This window comes from Gallinula chloropus (genome assembly GCF_964237585.1).
Source record: "Gallinula chloropus genome assembly, chromosome: 3".
NCBI lineage: Eukaryota > Metazoa > Chordata > Aves > Gruiformes > Rallidae > Gallinula > Gallinula chloropus.
Genome location: NC_140087.1, coordinates 96,402,789 through 96,417,819, shown reverse-complemented (window position 1 = coordinate 96,417,819; position 15,031 = coordinate 96,402,789). Strand labels below are relative to the sequence as shown.

General features: G+C 40.4%; 1 protein-coding gene across 1 annotated transcript in view; it reads right to left on the bottom strand.

Moving 5' to 3' along the window:
• The window catches only part of DST (dystonin), a gene marked incomplete at its 5' end in the record, with an annotated part of 301,073 nt that overhangs the window by 275,468 nt on the left and 10,574 nt on the right, over positions 1–15,031 (bottom strand). The window contains one exon of the mRNA XM_084262411.1: positions 9,570–9,758. Within this exon, the coding sequence (XP_084118537.1) occupies positions 9,570–9,758 (189 nt within the window). The remainder of the gene's footprint in view (positions 1–9,569; positions 9,759–15,031) is intronic.

The following is a 15,031-nucleotide window of genomic DNA, read 5'->3' as shown; positions in this document are numbered from 1 at the left end:
GCTGTCCCTGGCATCAGGGAGTAGAAAGTAAAGCTTTTAAAATTTGGGTTTGATCTCTGATGATAAAGCTGCTCCAGAACCTACTGCTCTCTTAATTCCAAGCAATCTTCCTCTAGTTGCCTCTGAAATGTATTCCTGGTCTTTTGGTTTCTGTGACAACAGTGTGCATTCCCTTAAATACCTTTTCTTTGTTTTCCTGATGCATTCATAGATTGCATTCTACCCTCTCAAAGCCTTTTTTGGTTTTATTGACCAAGTCAACTTCATTTAATCTCTTCCCATCTGCTACTAGTCCTTCTTTGCAAAGTTGAATAGTTTAATAATTCCTAGGGCCTACGTGACTACCAGTGTGATTTTGCCAGATTTTTATTCTTTTTTTTAACAGGTCTATGCTTGAATTTATCAAGTGTCTTCAATATATTATCTAAAATCCTTCAGATTGGCACCCACTGAGCAAAGCCTCTCAAGATTTTTACAACTGTTGGAACAATACCCCACCATCACCAACTGACCAAGCGATTTCCACCCTTGCAGCTCTTACCTCTGCTCTCTGGAGACCTATCAGAGGAGCTGAGCAGGATCCTTCCAGCTTGGAGATACAGAGGCAAAACTAATCTTTCCCTCTAACGGTTCTCCACTGTGGTTGCGGGCTGATGGCAGCGCAGGCAAGGAGGCATGGAGAGCAGGGGGGCAGGCACCAGGCCTGACGGGCAGGAGACCATTTCTTTTATCCTCTCTGTGACTCGCTCAGCTGAGCTTTAGCCAGCCAGAGGAAGAAGCTGTACGATCTAAATGTCCAGAGGACAAACACCGGAACCGGCGCTCTGGAGGAAAGGGCTGGAGAAATACACTGGGACCGACAGCCTGACGGAAAAACGCAGAGACCAGCTGAAAAGTGTTCAGGGAGCAGCAGAATCCGTGGATAAAGGCTAGAGGAGATATGGACCTGAAAGATAACAGCCACCAGTGCTGGAGAGCATGGATCCAGGGAGAGAGCTGAGGATCTGATGTGCTGGCGTGAAACTGGCACTGCCTCAGCAAAAGGCTTTGAACAAGGTACTCTGCTGAAGAAGGAGGGTAGGAACTGTGTGGGAGGAGAACATCTCTGAGAAGACAGACAGGAGACGAGGAGGCTCTTGTGTACACAGAAAGTGTGCAACCAGAGGCTACAGGGAGATGCAGAAATCGAAGACCAGTTAAATGAGTGCCTCAGAGCCAGGACCAGGTAAGCCTGGGAAGGGCCATGATACACGGAGGGGTGATACAAGGGCTGACAAAGTAGGAGGAGGACTGGGCAGCTGGGCCGTGGCAGGGCAGGAGCAGGTTGGAGGAGCCACACTCGAGAAGAATGAGCACAAGAAAGCACATCCCCCCTCAGGAGCCTGGTAAAGGATAGAAATTTCACCCCAACTCTGGCATTTAGCAAATACCTGAGAGTTCCTTAAGAAAAAAAAAAAAATCTTCCCCTGTGATACCAGTTCCTATGGAGGAATACAAATACAGTCAGTCTCTCCCTGAAATCCAGTAGCAGAATTTCCATTGCAGTTGCTGATGCACCACACAGTAGAGCTTTATTTTTTAAGTTTACTTTTTAACAACAGTAGGAAATGAAACACGAAGTTCTTGTTAAGATACATTTCTTAAGGCTGCAAAGTCAAGGCCTGAATTATTACCAAATCCCAGATTCAAGTTTCACCTTGCAACCTTAGTTCATCCTGTGTATTGTCCATTGCGATGCATTCATAACAGTGTGACTGTATACTGTTACATCCCCAGTGTCTTGCTCAGTGCAAATGATGGGTGATACTCCATAAAAAGTTGTTCAATGTTTTGTTTTGTCATCCTCTGTTCAATGGACAGCCCCAAAACCCAGCTTGTTTCCTGCTATTCAAATGCTGGTGTGTAGAAGAAATTATTATTTCATAGACTGTTTTGTGGCACAGTAGCACCTGACTGCTCCATGAGCGCTAATGATCTTTCCCATTACAGAATTCACAGAATCACAGAATTGTAGGGGTTGGAAGGGATGTCCAGAGATCACTGAGTCCAACCCCCCTGCCAAAGCAGAACGGATTGCACTGGTAGGTATCCAGATGAGTCTTGAATATCTCCTGAGAAGGAGACTCCACAACGCCCCTGGGCAGCCTGTTCCAGTGCTCTGTCATCCTCACCATGATTACACAGGATGCAAACTGAAACCAAGAGGTCAATTTTGACACCTAGGTCAAAATGAGATGCCAGGGATTTGGTTTTTAAGTTATTAGAATTAGGTGTCAGTACTGCGCAGAGCAGAGCGCACACAAGGTTCAGTGGTGAATTGCAGCTTGAGACTTTTTATAAACCCAACTTTGAGTCAGGCACTTAGAAAAATCAAGATAAAAAATGTTTTAAGCCAGCTGCTCAGGACATTCACAGTGACCTTGCGCCCACCCTTCAACCTCCAAGGCAGCACTCGATACTTTTTAAAGAAATAAGGGATCCTCTCCCTTCCTGCAGTCTCCTGCCTTACTCATTTACAAACTTTACAACTTCTGCAGTATAACTCCTACACATAAGAGTCATCCTAAGAGCACTTCCATCCTACAATGAATACAGAGTACATCCTGTGAAAAACCAGTATGCCATCATACCATTAAAGTGTATATGACAATGCAGAATCGACTGAATGAAGGCTGCATATGTACCCTTAATCCCAGCTCTTCCTACCGTTGGAATACTTGCCTTTGCCAAACCATTCTTCTAACATAACACCCATGTGCAATGTTATATATAGATGCAAATGGGTAAGGGAGTCCCGTGCTATATAAAGATGTACTGTTTATGTGCTGCAGTAGGATGCTGCACAATACAACTCTGAAGAGTGACTCCCGCGACAGCGAAGGAAAAGGAAACATCTGCATTTAGACTCTGTAATTACTACATCTATGAGACAATTACAGGTCATTTTAAATTGTGCAAACACCATCATAACAAAATCAGAGCTGATTAGGTTTTTTTTAACCTGCCTTCAGCTACTCTACAGAATTTACTATTTATGATTACTTACGTGAAATGATTTTTTTTCATACAATTAAGCACGCTAGCACATTTTAGGAGCCCAGGTTTGCATTAGTATCTCTCAAGGAAGGACACCAGGATTAAAAAAAAAATATTCTGACCAGTTAAAAATGTGATTTCTTAGTGAGGCCACACTGCATACATGCAGTATCATTTTATCAAGGAACACACAAAATGCTAGTCAATACAAATAATAGAAAAATGAAAGCAGAGGAAAAAAAAGGAGGAAAAAAAAAAAAGGTATTAGACATCATTCAAGCCAGAGTTTTACAGCCCTCTTTCTTTGATAAAACAGTCAAAGAATATTTTATCCCTCTGATAATAATGTTTAATAGCAAGTTAGCTTCAGCTCCAAGGACTGATATGATGCAAAGTCAGGTTTATCATGAAGCTATTGCAATCTGAACAAAAATGTAATCTGCAGTTTAGCAACAGCAAACCACCACAGTGGCAAAGGATGTCAGAGGTGTTCATTTGATAGTAGGCACTATTTTTACATCAAAAAGAGAGTAATTGGCTATGCTGCTTGCCTTTCCCCCACCCCCAGGACTAGCTATGCCGTTTTCTTTCTTCTGAGAGCTTGTAAAAGAGAATAGACGTCAAAGCCACATCCTACAACAAAGATTGCTGTCTTAGCTTCATGCTGATGGTGCACTTTGACCCACTTTCAACACTTCAGATCAAACAGAGCCAGGCTGCTTTAAGGTCTCATCCCATTTTCAGTAAATAAGCATTTGCCCTGGGACTGAGAATTGATACAGACAAAATAAAAATTGTATGAAATCTGCTTAGCTATCTAGACAAAATCTGTTATCTTAGATGGCTTTGCCAGCAAGTGTGGGATGATTTGAAACTACGTATAGAAAAAAAAACCAGACTTCATGCGATTTGCCACCACAGAAGAATAAATCTATGCAGCCATGATCACACCACAGGGACAATTAATTCAAATGACTTTAACTTTTCAAATAAGAACTAGCAGTAAACAGTCAGTTCAAGTGCTTTAAATGCAGATCTCTACTGTTGCTGCTATATGTCTACGTATCTTTACATGTATATATGATTGATCATTTTTAGCACTGTTGCAATCGCTTCTTCTGCACTGTGTTTAATAGCTGTAGTGATGCACCCATAGAGAAAAAAAATCACTCAACTAGACTTCTAAATCTCAGCTCTAGTTCTTAACACATCATCATTGTGTTTTAACAAAAAGCAGTTTTAAAGCTGTAAAGACATCCCCTTCCTGGCCTGGTGAAACTCAGGGCGATGCACCTTTAAGAAATCCCTTCAAAAATCAAAACTGCCTCGGAGATGGGCAGGAGTGGAAGAAATGGGCCATTGCTACAATGCCATAAGTGGGCTTCAGGGTGGAGAGGGAAGAGCAGCCAAGAGGAAGCCAGGAGTCGGCAGCAAGGGAGGAGGTCACAGAAGCTAGCAGGACAGCAGGAAAATGAAGTCTTTGTGCACAACTGTTTATGAAGAATCTATCAGTGAGGAATTGTTTGCTATAAGAAAAGCAATAAATCACAGCACTCCAACAAAAAGATGTAAACAGTCTCTCAGTAGGTGTGTGTGTATGTTTGCAAAGAGAAGAAGTACCAATGAAGTCAATGGCCACTGAAGGCTTTCTGCTTGTTTCACAGATGACTGCATGCAGCATGGTTTTGGGTTTGCATGGCAAGGTTTTGGTAGTGGAGGGAGGTGCAGGGAGTGGCGGCTTCTTGTGGTTTCTGTGTGAAGCTGCTAGAAGCTTCCCCTAAGTCCAACAGAGCCAAAATCAGTTGGCTCCAAGATAAACCAGAGACTGGCCAAGGAGAAGTCTGTCAGTGATGGTAGCTGAGAAGGGGGAAAAAAAGCAACTAGGGGTGGCAATTGCAGCCAGAAAAAGGAGTGAGAAGATGTAAGAAATTTTTCAGACACCAAGGTCAGTGAAAAAGGAGGGGGAGGAGGGAGCTCCATGAGTCAGGCAATTTAGGAGCCTTTCAAACTGTTTAGCAATGGAGATGTCAAAACATTCCCCAGCAGCCAGTGGAGAAGACCATGGTGAAGAAGTTGACCCCCCTGGAGCCCATGGAGATTAATGGTGGAGCAGAGATTCCGACACTTGCAGCCTGTGGACAACCCCACACTGGAGCAGGTGGATGCATCCAAAGGAGGCGGTGATCTGGTAGGAAGCTAGCACTGGAGCAAGCTCCTGGCAGGACCTGCAGCCCATAGAGAGAGGAGCCCACACCAGGGCAGGTTTGCTGGCAGGACCTGTGACCCCATGGTCACTACAGCCATGGGAGCAGTCTCAGTGGAGCCAAATTAAGCTGCTCAACTCAGTGGATTTTTTTACAGGTGTCCTCCCAGACATCTGACTTTCCTCTTGGTTCCCTTGCAGGAATGCTGCACCCACCCATAAGCAGCTAAATTGCTTCAGCAAACATCAGTCTTTAAATAATTAGTAATAGGTTTATTAGGAGACACTGAGGAATACCTATGAGCAGCAATCCTGCTGAGATCATACTGAATAATCATTATTTGTCATAAATTTATGCTTTGTAATACTTTTCTTTTTCGACACCTCAGTATATACTGTCACTACAGGGCTGGGACAAAACAGACCAGAAAGTTTGGATGTGTAAAGGTCAAAGCTTTTAAGGGATTTCACATCTGAAAGTGAAAGCACCAGGTTTATTTATGACCCAGTCTCTATAGTCTCATCTGCCACACGTCTTGCAGTGATCCTGTTATGACAATTTAAAGTACAAGTTTTGGTACTACATCTCATGATCTTAAATAATCTTTGGTGGCTCCATGAGTCAGGCAATTTAGGAGCCCTTCAAACTGTTTAACAATAGAGATGCCAAAAGATGTTGCTTTGACAGCATCTCTTTTCAGCTATTACTTAGACATTAAGTACAAACGAAAAATTAGCAAAACTGTATGTCTGATCCCAACACTCTCAGGAGCCAGACATGTTTACACAAACTCAAGGCCAGAGTTGTTTGTTCCAGACCAGAGCAGGTTAAAAAAAAATATTAATAATTTGCAGTTATATACTTCTGGTTCAGACAGGACCGTTATTTAAAATATAGAAAATGCTTGTAACAAAACCCCAAGATTTGAACAGTCTAAAATTTGCCCTGGAGAAGTATCTCTAGTCAGCAGCAAGCTCACAGCAGGAGACTTTTGTACATCCTTCCACACCTTCAGAAAATTTAACTACCCATACAGAATCAGCTACCCCTTCTTGACAGGAGTGATACCTAACACTCTTTTGACTTGCATGAAGTCATGCTAATTTAAAGAACACAGTTCTGTTTCTTCTCAAGGGTTCTCCATTGTGTTCAAAAATTCAAAGCATGTGTTGGTAATAGGTATCTGTACTCTCCCGTGTGTGAAGCTGATGTAAAGCTGTTACCTATGGAGAACATCAGCACAAATAGTACAGCCACCAATGAGAGGATGACCTACGGGGGACAAGATTTAACTACGTGCCATCAAAGGGCTAAGCCACACACCATTATGTTGATGTTGCACTGCAGTAAGATGAATAAAATTAAGTTGAAAATGACTGTGAACTCTGCCTGGTAAGGATCAGTATTAGGACAAAATGTATTTTATATTTTCATCAATGACCTGGGAGGTGGGGAAAAAAAAATCAGAGAAAATTCATGTTCTATTTCTGCAAACATCTGCTCATGAAGCTTTTCAAGGCAAGCGACTATTGTCTTCGGTGGAATGACTCCGGTACACACAATTACACCTAATTTAGTTCCTTACAAGATCAGGGATGATACTGGAGAGATGTGAGATTGCTATGCAGGAAGTGAGAAATAATCCAAGCCAATTCAGATAATTATAGCTGTGGCTAGGAAACTGCAAAACGAGCTTTAGACACAACAATACTAACCAAATACAAGGTAGTCTAAACCAGCAGGAATAAGCCTAGTATCTAAACATCCAATAAAACTTTTGGTGAAATATCTGAAAAGTCTTTAAGCATATATTTAATATGGCAACAAAACAAGCTAACATACTTTAGGATTAATTACTCAAAAATTTCCTGGAGCAAAGAAAAATTTTCCATAAGACTTTTTATAGTTAATTTGGAAATACCATTGTCTCTTGTCAGAAAATAGCTACTAAAAAAATGCATGAATAGGAAAAAAAGCAACAAAAATGATCAAAGCAAGAGCAGTTTTATGAGGAGAAATTATGTCTTCTAGTTAGCAGGCATCATACTTTTTTTTTTTTTTCCAAGTGATGATTAAGCAGGATATGGCCATAGCTGACTACAAATATTTCCACAAGGTAAACATCAAGACAACAGATCATTTATTTCAAGTGGTTCAAGTGGGCAGAGCTAGAATAACAGGAAAAAATAATGGAAAGAAATTATGCAGGCCAACAAGAGTATTTCTGGCACTGAATTGTGTAAAACTGTACAGAGAGAAAGACCAAAAGTCTCATTCTTGAGAAATTGAGACTAAGCAGAACAAAGCTGCCACAAAGTGGGATGGGCGACATTGTGACTGTGTGGAACTTCATAACGCTGCCGTGATTTGTCATGGCATGAACCTTACTCACCCTGTCACCTTGGTGTTAATAACACATTCAGCATAACTTACAACATCCATGGGAAATGAAATTGGTGTCACTTATATTTTCTGGATCAAAGTTTAATGAAAATAATGATTTATTCTTTTTTGTAGAAATGTGAGGTGATGGAGGCTGCAGATGGAAAGGCTTATCAAAAGAGCTATGGAACGTTGCATAAAAGATATATTGCAAAAGCAGTTTCAAGATAGTGACATAATGGTGTTAGCACTGGGAGGAGTCCTTTCTAAATCTGGGAATTCCTTATTGATTCAGTGGTAGGTCCTGGCAGACGCAGCACAGACCCATGAAATGATAGGGCAGTGAAGGTATATAGTAACACTGTGTGTTTTCTATTCTTACACTGTTTTTCCTTTGCTGGTCCTTTAGGCCCTGATGTGTTACTGACTTTGGGTGAAAGCAGAGCTTTCTTAGCTCCACTAATCCATTCTTCAAAGTCTTTTTTGCTGCTTACGTAATTTCCACAGTTTTAGCTCTTTAATTCACCACCACTGATGCTCTTTTTCCCCATGTTGGTAATCAGTGGCAGTTATTAATAGCCACAGCAATTACGGTCAGACTTACCCTCAGCGTAGGCCTACCATGGAAAAAATTAAGAACAATCAAATAAAAAAGGGAATAAAAGAACAGGAATTGAATGGAAAATAATAGAGGAGACACTGCAAGAGTTGAAGGAAGGACAGCCGAGCTCGGAAAAGACCAGAATTAAGTAATGAACAGAGGAGAGCCTGGTGAGAGGCTGGAGACCTAGTAAGAACTACAAAGTTAGACAAAGTAGTCTAAAGATCAAGATAGGATGGGAGTGAAAGGGAGATGAATGAGAAGAAAAGAAAAGCAGATCCTTTAAGAAGAGTAGAAGATTAATCCATCAGATCAAATTAAACCACAGGAACGGCAGCAGAGTAAAATAAATAGTAAGTAGAAGCATGAGAGAACAGAGGAAATTGGGGATTAGGGAGATGAAATGTATCAGCTAACCAGTCAAAATTCTGACAGTTGTTGGCAGCACTGGCTTTCTTTTTTTTGCAGAAGTTTCTTGCTCTATCAGGCAATGGACTTCCCCTAGGGAATGGTCTTTCTCAAACCGACTTCAGAGCTTACCGATAATTCTTGGTGCTCAATTAACACAAATCTATGAAGGTTCAGTTAGGTTGGAGCAACCTCAATATTATCTTTTTTAGGGTATGCTGAGTAGGTAATACTGGTTTGACAGGAGCTCAAGCCCCTTAACACGGGCACAGATGGGTTAGTCAGAAGATGCATCAAAGCAATGAGCTCTCACTAAAAAGAGAAATGCATTATCCCTGCAGGATGTATCTTCAACTGCATTTATGTTAGGAACTGTTTAAGTGTTTCAAAGGATTGTCACATTTCCTCACTAAAAGTAAGTTATCACTATTAAAAGACCTGTGCATAGATGAAGCTGAGGTGCAAAGAACAATTAGACTTGATACAAGTTTTGTTCAGCACAAGGCAGAAAGATTTTAAATACTGTATAAAGCAGGTAAGACCTCAGAATTGTATCTAGTAATGAGATTTAATATAAATTTGGTTCTGTACATAGAATCTCTGATAATTCTAATTAAAGAATTTCAATAACACATATGTGTGCTATAAAAATTTGTTAAGTAATATCACTATAAAATTATCAAATTAACTGTCTTGTTTGAATATTGGCTACAGACTGAATATTAAATATTTTTTTTAAAAAACTGTTCAGAACTTATATTTTTAGTTATGAAACATTAAATACAGTCTGACAAACATGTCTAGATTCACTGAACATAAGAACTGAAGAAAGTTTTAAACTGAGGAACAGAATATGAATGGCCCCAAAATTAGAATTGTATTACATCCTTCTATAATATATTTTGAGTGCTAATCATCCCTTAAGGTAGAATACTTACAGGTTTTCGAGTCGGGGTGACTTGAACAGAATGATAAAATTCTGGTTGAACTCGACTACTTTTCTTGATTTTTCTTTTCCTTACAGAAGTTTCCTGCTCACTTAGATGGTGAGCTTCCACTAGAGGTTGTGTTTCCTCGAGGCGAGGTGCTACACGTCTTCTAGCATGACGAGGACTTGACCTAAAGCCCTGTAACAGAAATAGTGATCATTGTGTTTGACATCTGCCAAAACAGACCCATGTAACAACAGAAAATCACACAGAATCTTAACAATGACTACACAGGATCTTAACAATGACCTGAGGTACAAGCATGCTCATCTTAATTAAGATAACGTTCATATATTCTGCATGTAACAATAAAGAGATGTTGCCAAGTGCTATGAGTATCACATTTGTTTTCTATTTCTCAATTACATGTATTATTGACACAGCTAGTAGCAGTAATTCCTGCTGCTTTTCTTTATAATCTCACACTTTCATAACCAAATATTTATAATTTAAAATTTATAATTAAAATTTTCCAGGTTAATTCTTTTCCTCATGACAAATTGTTTTAGGGAGTGTGAGTTTAAGAGGTGCATTTTTTCCTGAGAATGAAAGTGAAGGAAAAATGGTAGCTGGCAACACTTAATTATGATTAACAGTTCTTGTTAAGACTTTTGATGCTGCTAGATTTGGGGGGCAGGGGGGAAGACCTTACCATTTGGAATAAAATAATTAAGACAGAGCATTGTCTTTTGCTATCATCTGAGAAAGACATGTATATTTGGCCAAAGTAATAAACTCAGGAAAAGCTGCCCTTCACAAATGTTTCTTAGAGGCTTGCTGTGAAAACCTCTTGAGCATCATCCATAATGTCTCATAGCCTTACCAAATTTCATTCCTTTAATGGCAACACATATAATGCTAGCCCTGTATTGCTACCTGCAGTGCATTTACAACGAGCGTTCTCTCATTTCCCCTCTATGCCAACCATCGGGAGCGTGCATGAGCCTGCCATGTCTTCGTTGTACTGAATACAGTGCTGGTTGATACTAAACTTGGCCAGGTTGTAAATAAGAGTTTGATTCAGTCACATCAGCTTTCAGAGTAAGTAAGCTAAATCTCTGTCCTCAGTCTGCAGTTTAAGAATTACGTTCCTTTTCAAAATGAGGAATAAATGCAACAATTCCTAATTTTCTTTTTTTTTTTTTTTTCCATTTCAGTAAAGTATCTCTGCTGAAATCCTTATTCAAAGAACCCAGCCATCAGAAATAGCTGGTCCATGTAAAGAACCAAACTTCTGCAAGGTGAAATTTTAGCTAAAACTGCAGAAATCGCTGCTGTGAATCTAGACATCCCGAGTTCCTGCCAGTTGAAAACTAGTGGGAGCAATACATCTCCATATAAACCCACTGTTCTTTTCACCCCCTTCCCTTAGCATTTGGGTTTGGGTTTTGCACTTTATTTAGCTTGTTTAGTTGTTTTGGGTTTGGTTGGGGTTTTTTTATTAGGAAATCAGCATAGAAAAGTCATGCTAGAATGTTGTTATGTTCATGAATTGAAGCAATCCAAAGTCAATGTATGGCCTCCTGCACAAATCAGATTTACTGCATTAATGTTCATGGGACTGCAAGGGAAGGGAGCTGCAGCCTGTTCTGGGCACTCCCGAGAGAGACAGCTATCTTTGTTATTTAAAACTCTGCTCCATAAATAGTCAAAACACACAAACAAACATTTACATAGACATGCTGGTGACTGCTACTGATACGCATCGCATGCAACAGATGATGTGAAAAAGTTGAAGTGCCAAGGTGAAGTCACTTGCAGGTAGCAACCTCCTACTCCTGGACACCAGACAAGAGGGGCAGGAATAAAGCCCAACTCTACTTAGTCCATCTGGGAGATTCATGTATGTGGTGCGTCAGGGCTATGAAATATAAACGATGGAAAGATACCACCAAAATTTCTTGAATCCATTTTTATGTTCCCTTCAATTCTACTGAAGCAATAGAGTAGTTCAGACCACGGGTAGGGCCGGACTTTGACTCTCTCTGTCTTAAAGGAAGCAGGACCCTCTCCTTATCAAACAACACAAGCAGCATAGTGGAAGCCACTGCAGCCTGCAGACCTGCACAGATCTAAGAAGATCTCTAAACATTCAGAGATGTCAATCTGCCACACGCATTTCAATGGGAAAACTTGCTGCTCCGTTTTCCTTCTACACTGTGGAACAGCTAACATACTTAGAACGTATCATCCAACGTGATACTAGGACTATTGAGGATGGCAGAGGAAAATACAACACAGGGAGCCTACTAGTGTACAGAGCTTACTTCTGGAAATTTTCTTTTTACAAAAACGTTAGTGTGCATCAGGGAGTATTCCGTAGTAAAAGAAAATATTCCTTAAGAAACAAAAATACCCAGCAAATCTGAGTTCTGAAATCAGAAGAGATTTTCTAAATGTTAAATGCATTATGATTCATTCACAGATGATGGCTACTGGCTGCAGCCTGGTTATATACCTTGCGCTGCAGCCGCTCCCTCACCACTCTCCCATCCCCATTAGCAGGATAAAACTCTTTGGGAAAGTATGTTTATGTAACAGAAGAATTTGGTAGAAGCTAAGCAGCTCTAAAAGTGCTTAGAGATGCAGGCCAAATAGGGATTTAAGTATGTGGGTCTCCGTCATCAGATGACTTCACCTCAAAATACTTCCAGGTTTACTGATTATTACGTCGCGATATGAAAAAATCACTCGTGACTTCCAGAAAAGTCTGTTTATAGACAGCGCTTCTCCTTTGTGTTTTATATATTTTTCTCTTTTGCTGTTTATTGCAAGCAAGAAAATGGGATCTTTATCTCTTTAAGAGCTCATCTGCTTCTGTTTGCTGAAGCTTATTCTTTACTTCAAGTCATAATCTGCCTGCAGTATCACAAATGGTTGCTCTGGGGAGGATTATAATGCGATAAAGGCAGAGGATCATGATTTCAGGTGGAAAATTAATTCCATTTCAACACAGATAATGTTACAAGGGCAGAGTCCTCAGACCAAAACCCAAAATGCTTACTCATTCCTGCAATGAGACTTTGCCAGAGCAAAACCCCAAATCTGGAAAATTTCAAAATTTGTTAATAAAAAATGAAGACAGGAGTCAAAGTTGATGTAAGGTATGGGAGCTGCTACTCCTGTCCTCAGTGCAAAAGCAGAATGGCCAGTAGTTCCTTGTCAACAATGAAACGAACAGACGCTCCTTGTGTCATCTGTGTTCATTACCCTTTAGTTGAACACAAAATTGAAAATTTATACTAATACATGTGGAAATGACACATCTGTTTGGCAAAGACAGCACCATCTCAGATGTTAAGTCAGTGCTCAGAAGTGCAGAAAAGTATTACAAAATATTTGGGGCCGTGCACTACACCACCTCAGACCAAATCACTGAGGAAAACGTTAGAGACTGTAAAATCACACGGGCAATACAACAAGGTTGCTCTAACACCGTTAAGCAATTTGTAGTTCCTGGTATCATATGAATGCTGTGTCACTGGACAGTGACAAACCTGTTCTCGTTCTTTGTGCTGAGACAGAGTTGCTCATTCCTATACCCTACTGCCACAGCTTTATGCCTGTAACATTGTGAAACAAGGCAAACAAAACAGGACTTCAAATACAGAATTTTAAAAAATCTGTCATATAAAAACTAAAATAACTGCACAGAAATTTACACTTGAAAGTGGTTTTCCTTGAAGAAACAACTCAGCTGTCCACCAGAACCAGTTTTAGATATCACAGAGGAAGACACGAGGCAAACTGAACCTGGGATTATTTTCTCTCTAGAAGCATTCATATGCTTCCAGTCGAACCCAAAAGTGAGAACCTGACATATAATACAGCAATCAAAATAATTTTTTTTTAAAAAAAGTAGTAAAAAAGACACATCTGTTTGGCAAAGAGTCTGAACCCATGAAGACTGATGTTCCTAGTCATACTCTACAGTCAGCAGGAATCGAGAGATGTCTCTGGAGGCTGGTGCAGAACCAAAGCCTAGTTTACCTATTCTCAAGGGAGCTTTTCTAGCTGAGGGAACAGGCCAGGGATATCAGCCTTTTTTAGCTGAAACTCATCCTTTTAAGTCCTCTCTAAAAGTGGGTTTGGTTTTTTTTCTGGAATGAAGCATGGCAAAATTGAAAGGCCTTGTTGTGTCTCTCTTTACACCCAACCAGTGATGAATGTTGCAAGCCTGGGCACTGCATGCCAGAGCACACAATCCACTGGTTGTATAAAATTACTTCCACGCTAAGGGGATCTGTAAAAAAAAAATCTTGTCCATCCAAGTTTTAACTTCACACCATTCAGTGACTGATTTGTCTACAGAAACAGTGTGGGATTCCTCTGACCAGAGCTCAGCCAACCTCCCATCTCTGGGTTCCCTGGCTGAAATCAGCGGGTCGGATGAAGCATTCCCTAAAGGCACCTATTCTCTCCGTTGGCCGTAACAAGGGCCCAAGCCAACAACTTCACTCGCAGACATCTATACTATACGTATTCAAAAGTAGGTAGGGTGGATCAGAGCCATGATGACTAGGTTTTGGATTGCCTTCAATACAGACACACACAGATTGGGTGAGATTAGAAGGTCCAGAGGTCACCTGGGCCAGCCTCCCAGATCAAGCATGGTCATCTAGAGCCAGTTGCCAGGATCATGTCCAGATGTCTTTTGACAGGTCCCTTGGCAACCTGTGCCAGTGGTCTGTCACCCTCACAGCATAAAGATGTTACCTGATGTTCAGATGTCCTGTGTTTCAGTCTGAGCCTGAGCCCACAGCCTCTGGGCTTCTCACTGGGCACCAGTGAAAACAGCCTGGTACTGTCCTCTGCAGTCTCCCTTCAGGTATTTCTGTGCCTTAATAAGATCCCAAATTCACACCTCACAAAAGTACTAAGAAAATACCATTCTTCAAAGAATCACAAGGTTGGAAAAGACGTTCAAGATCATCAAGTCCAGCCATACCTGTCCAGTATGTCAGAAGTGATTCTAAAATCTGACTTTCTCCTATATATATTTTATAAACAGAATTAATTTTATCTTCTTCCTTCTACATGAAATAATTCCAGTCTCTTCCATCAGGCTTTGATTTTTGTTTGTTTGTTTGATGTTTTCTCTGTGGGAGTTTTGTATGTCCTTATTCACAGGCATCACTCTTTCTGGACCTCCATAATTCAGTATAATACTCTTATAAATCTGTATTACTGGTTTATCTACTAGCATAGCATGTTTTTCCATTCTGTTCAAATATTTCCCATTCCATTTTCTTTTCTGGTCAGGCTATATACATCTGAAAGAGGTTTTCACTGAATTACCAAGTGTAATTCGAAAGGCCCTTTCTGGAGACCATAAACTTAAAAATGAATACAGTGTATAAATGACTTTTCCCTGCAATATACCCAGCTTTGTATTTATTAACATCATATGT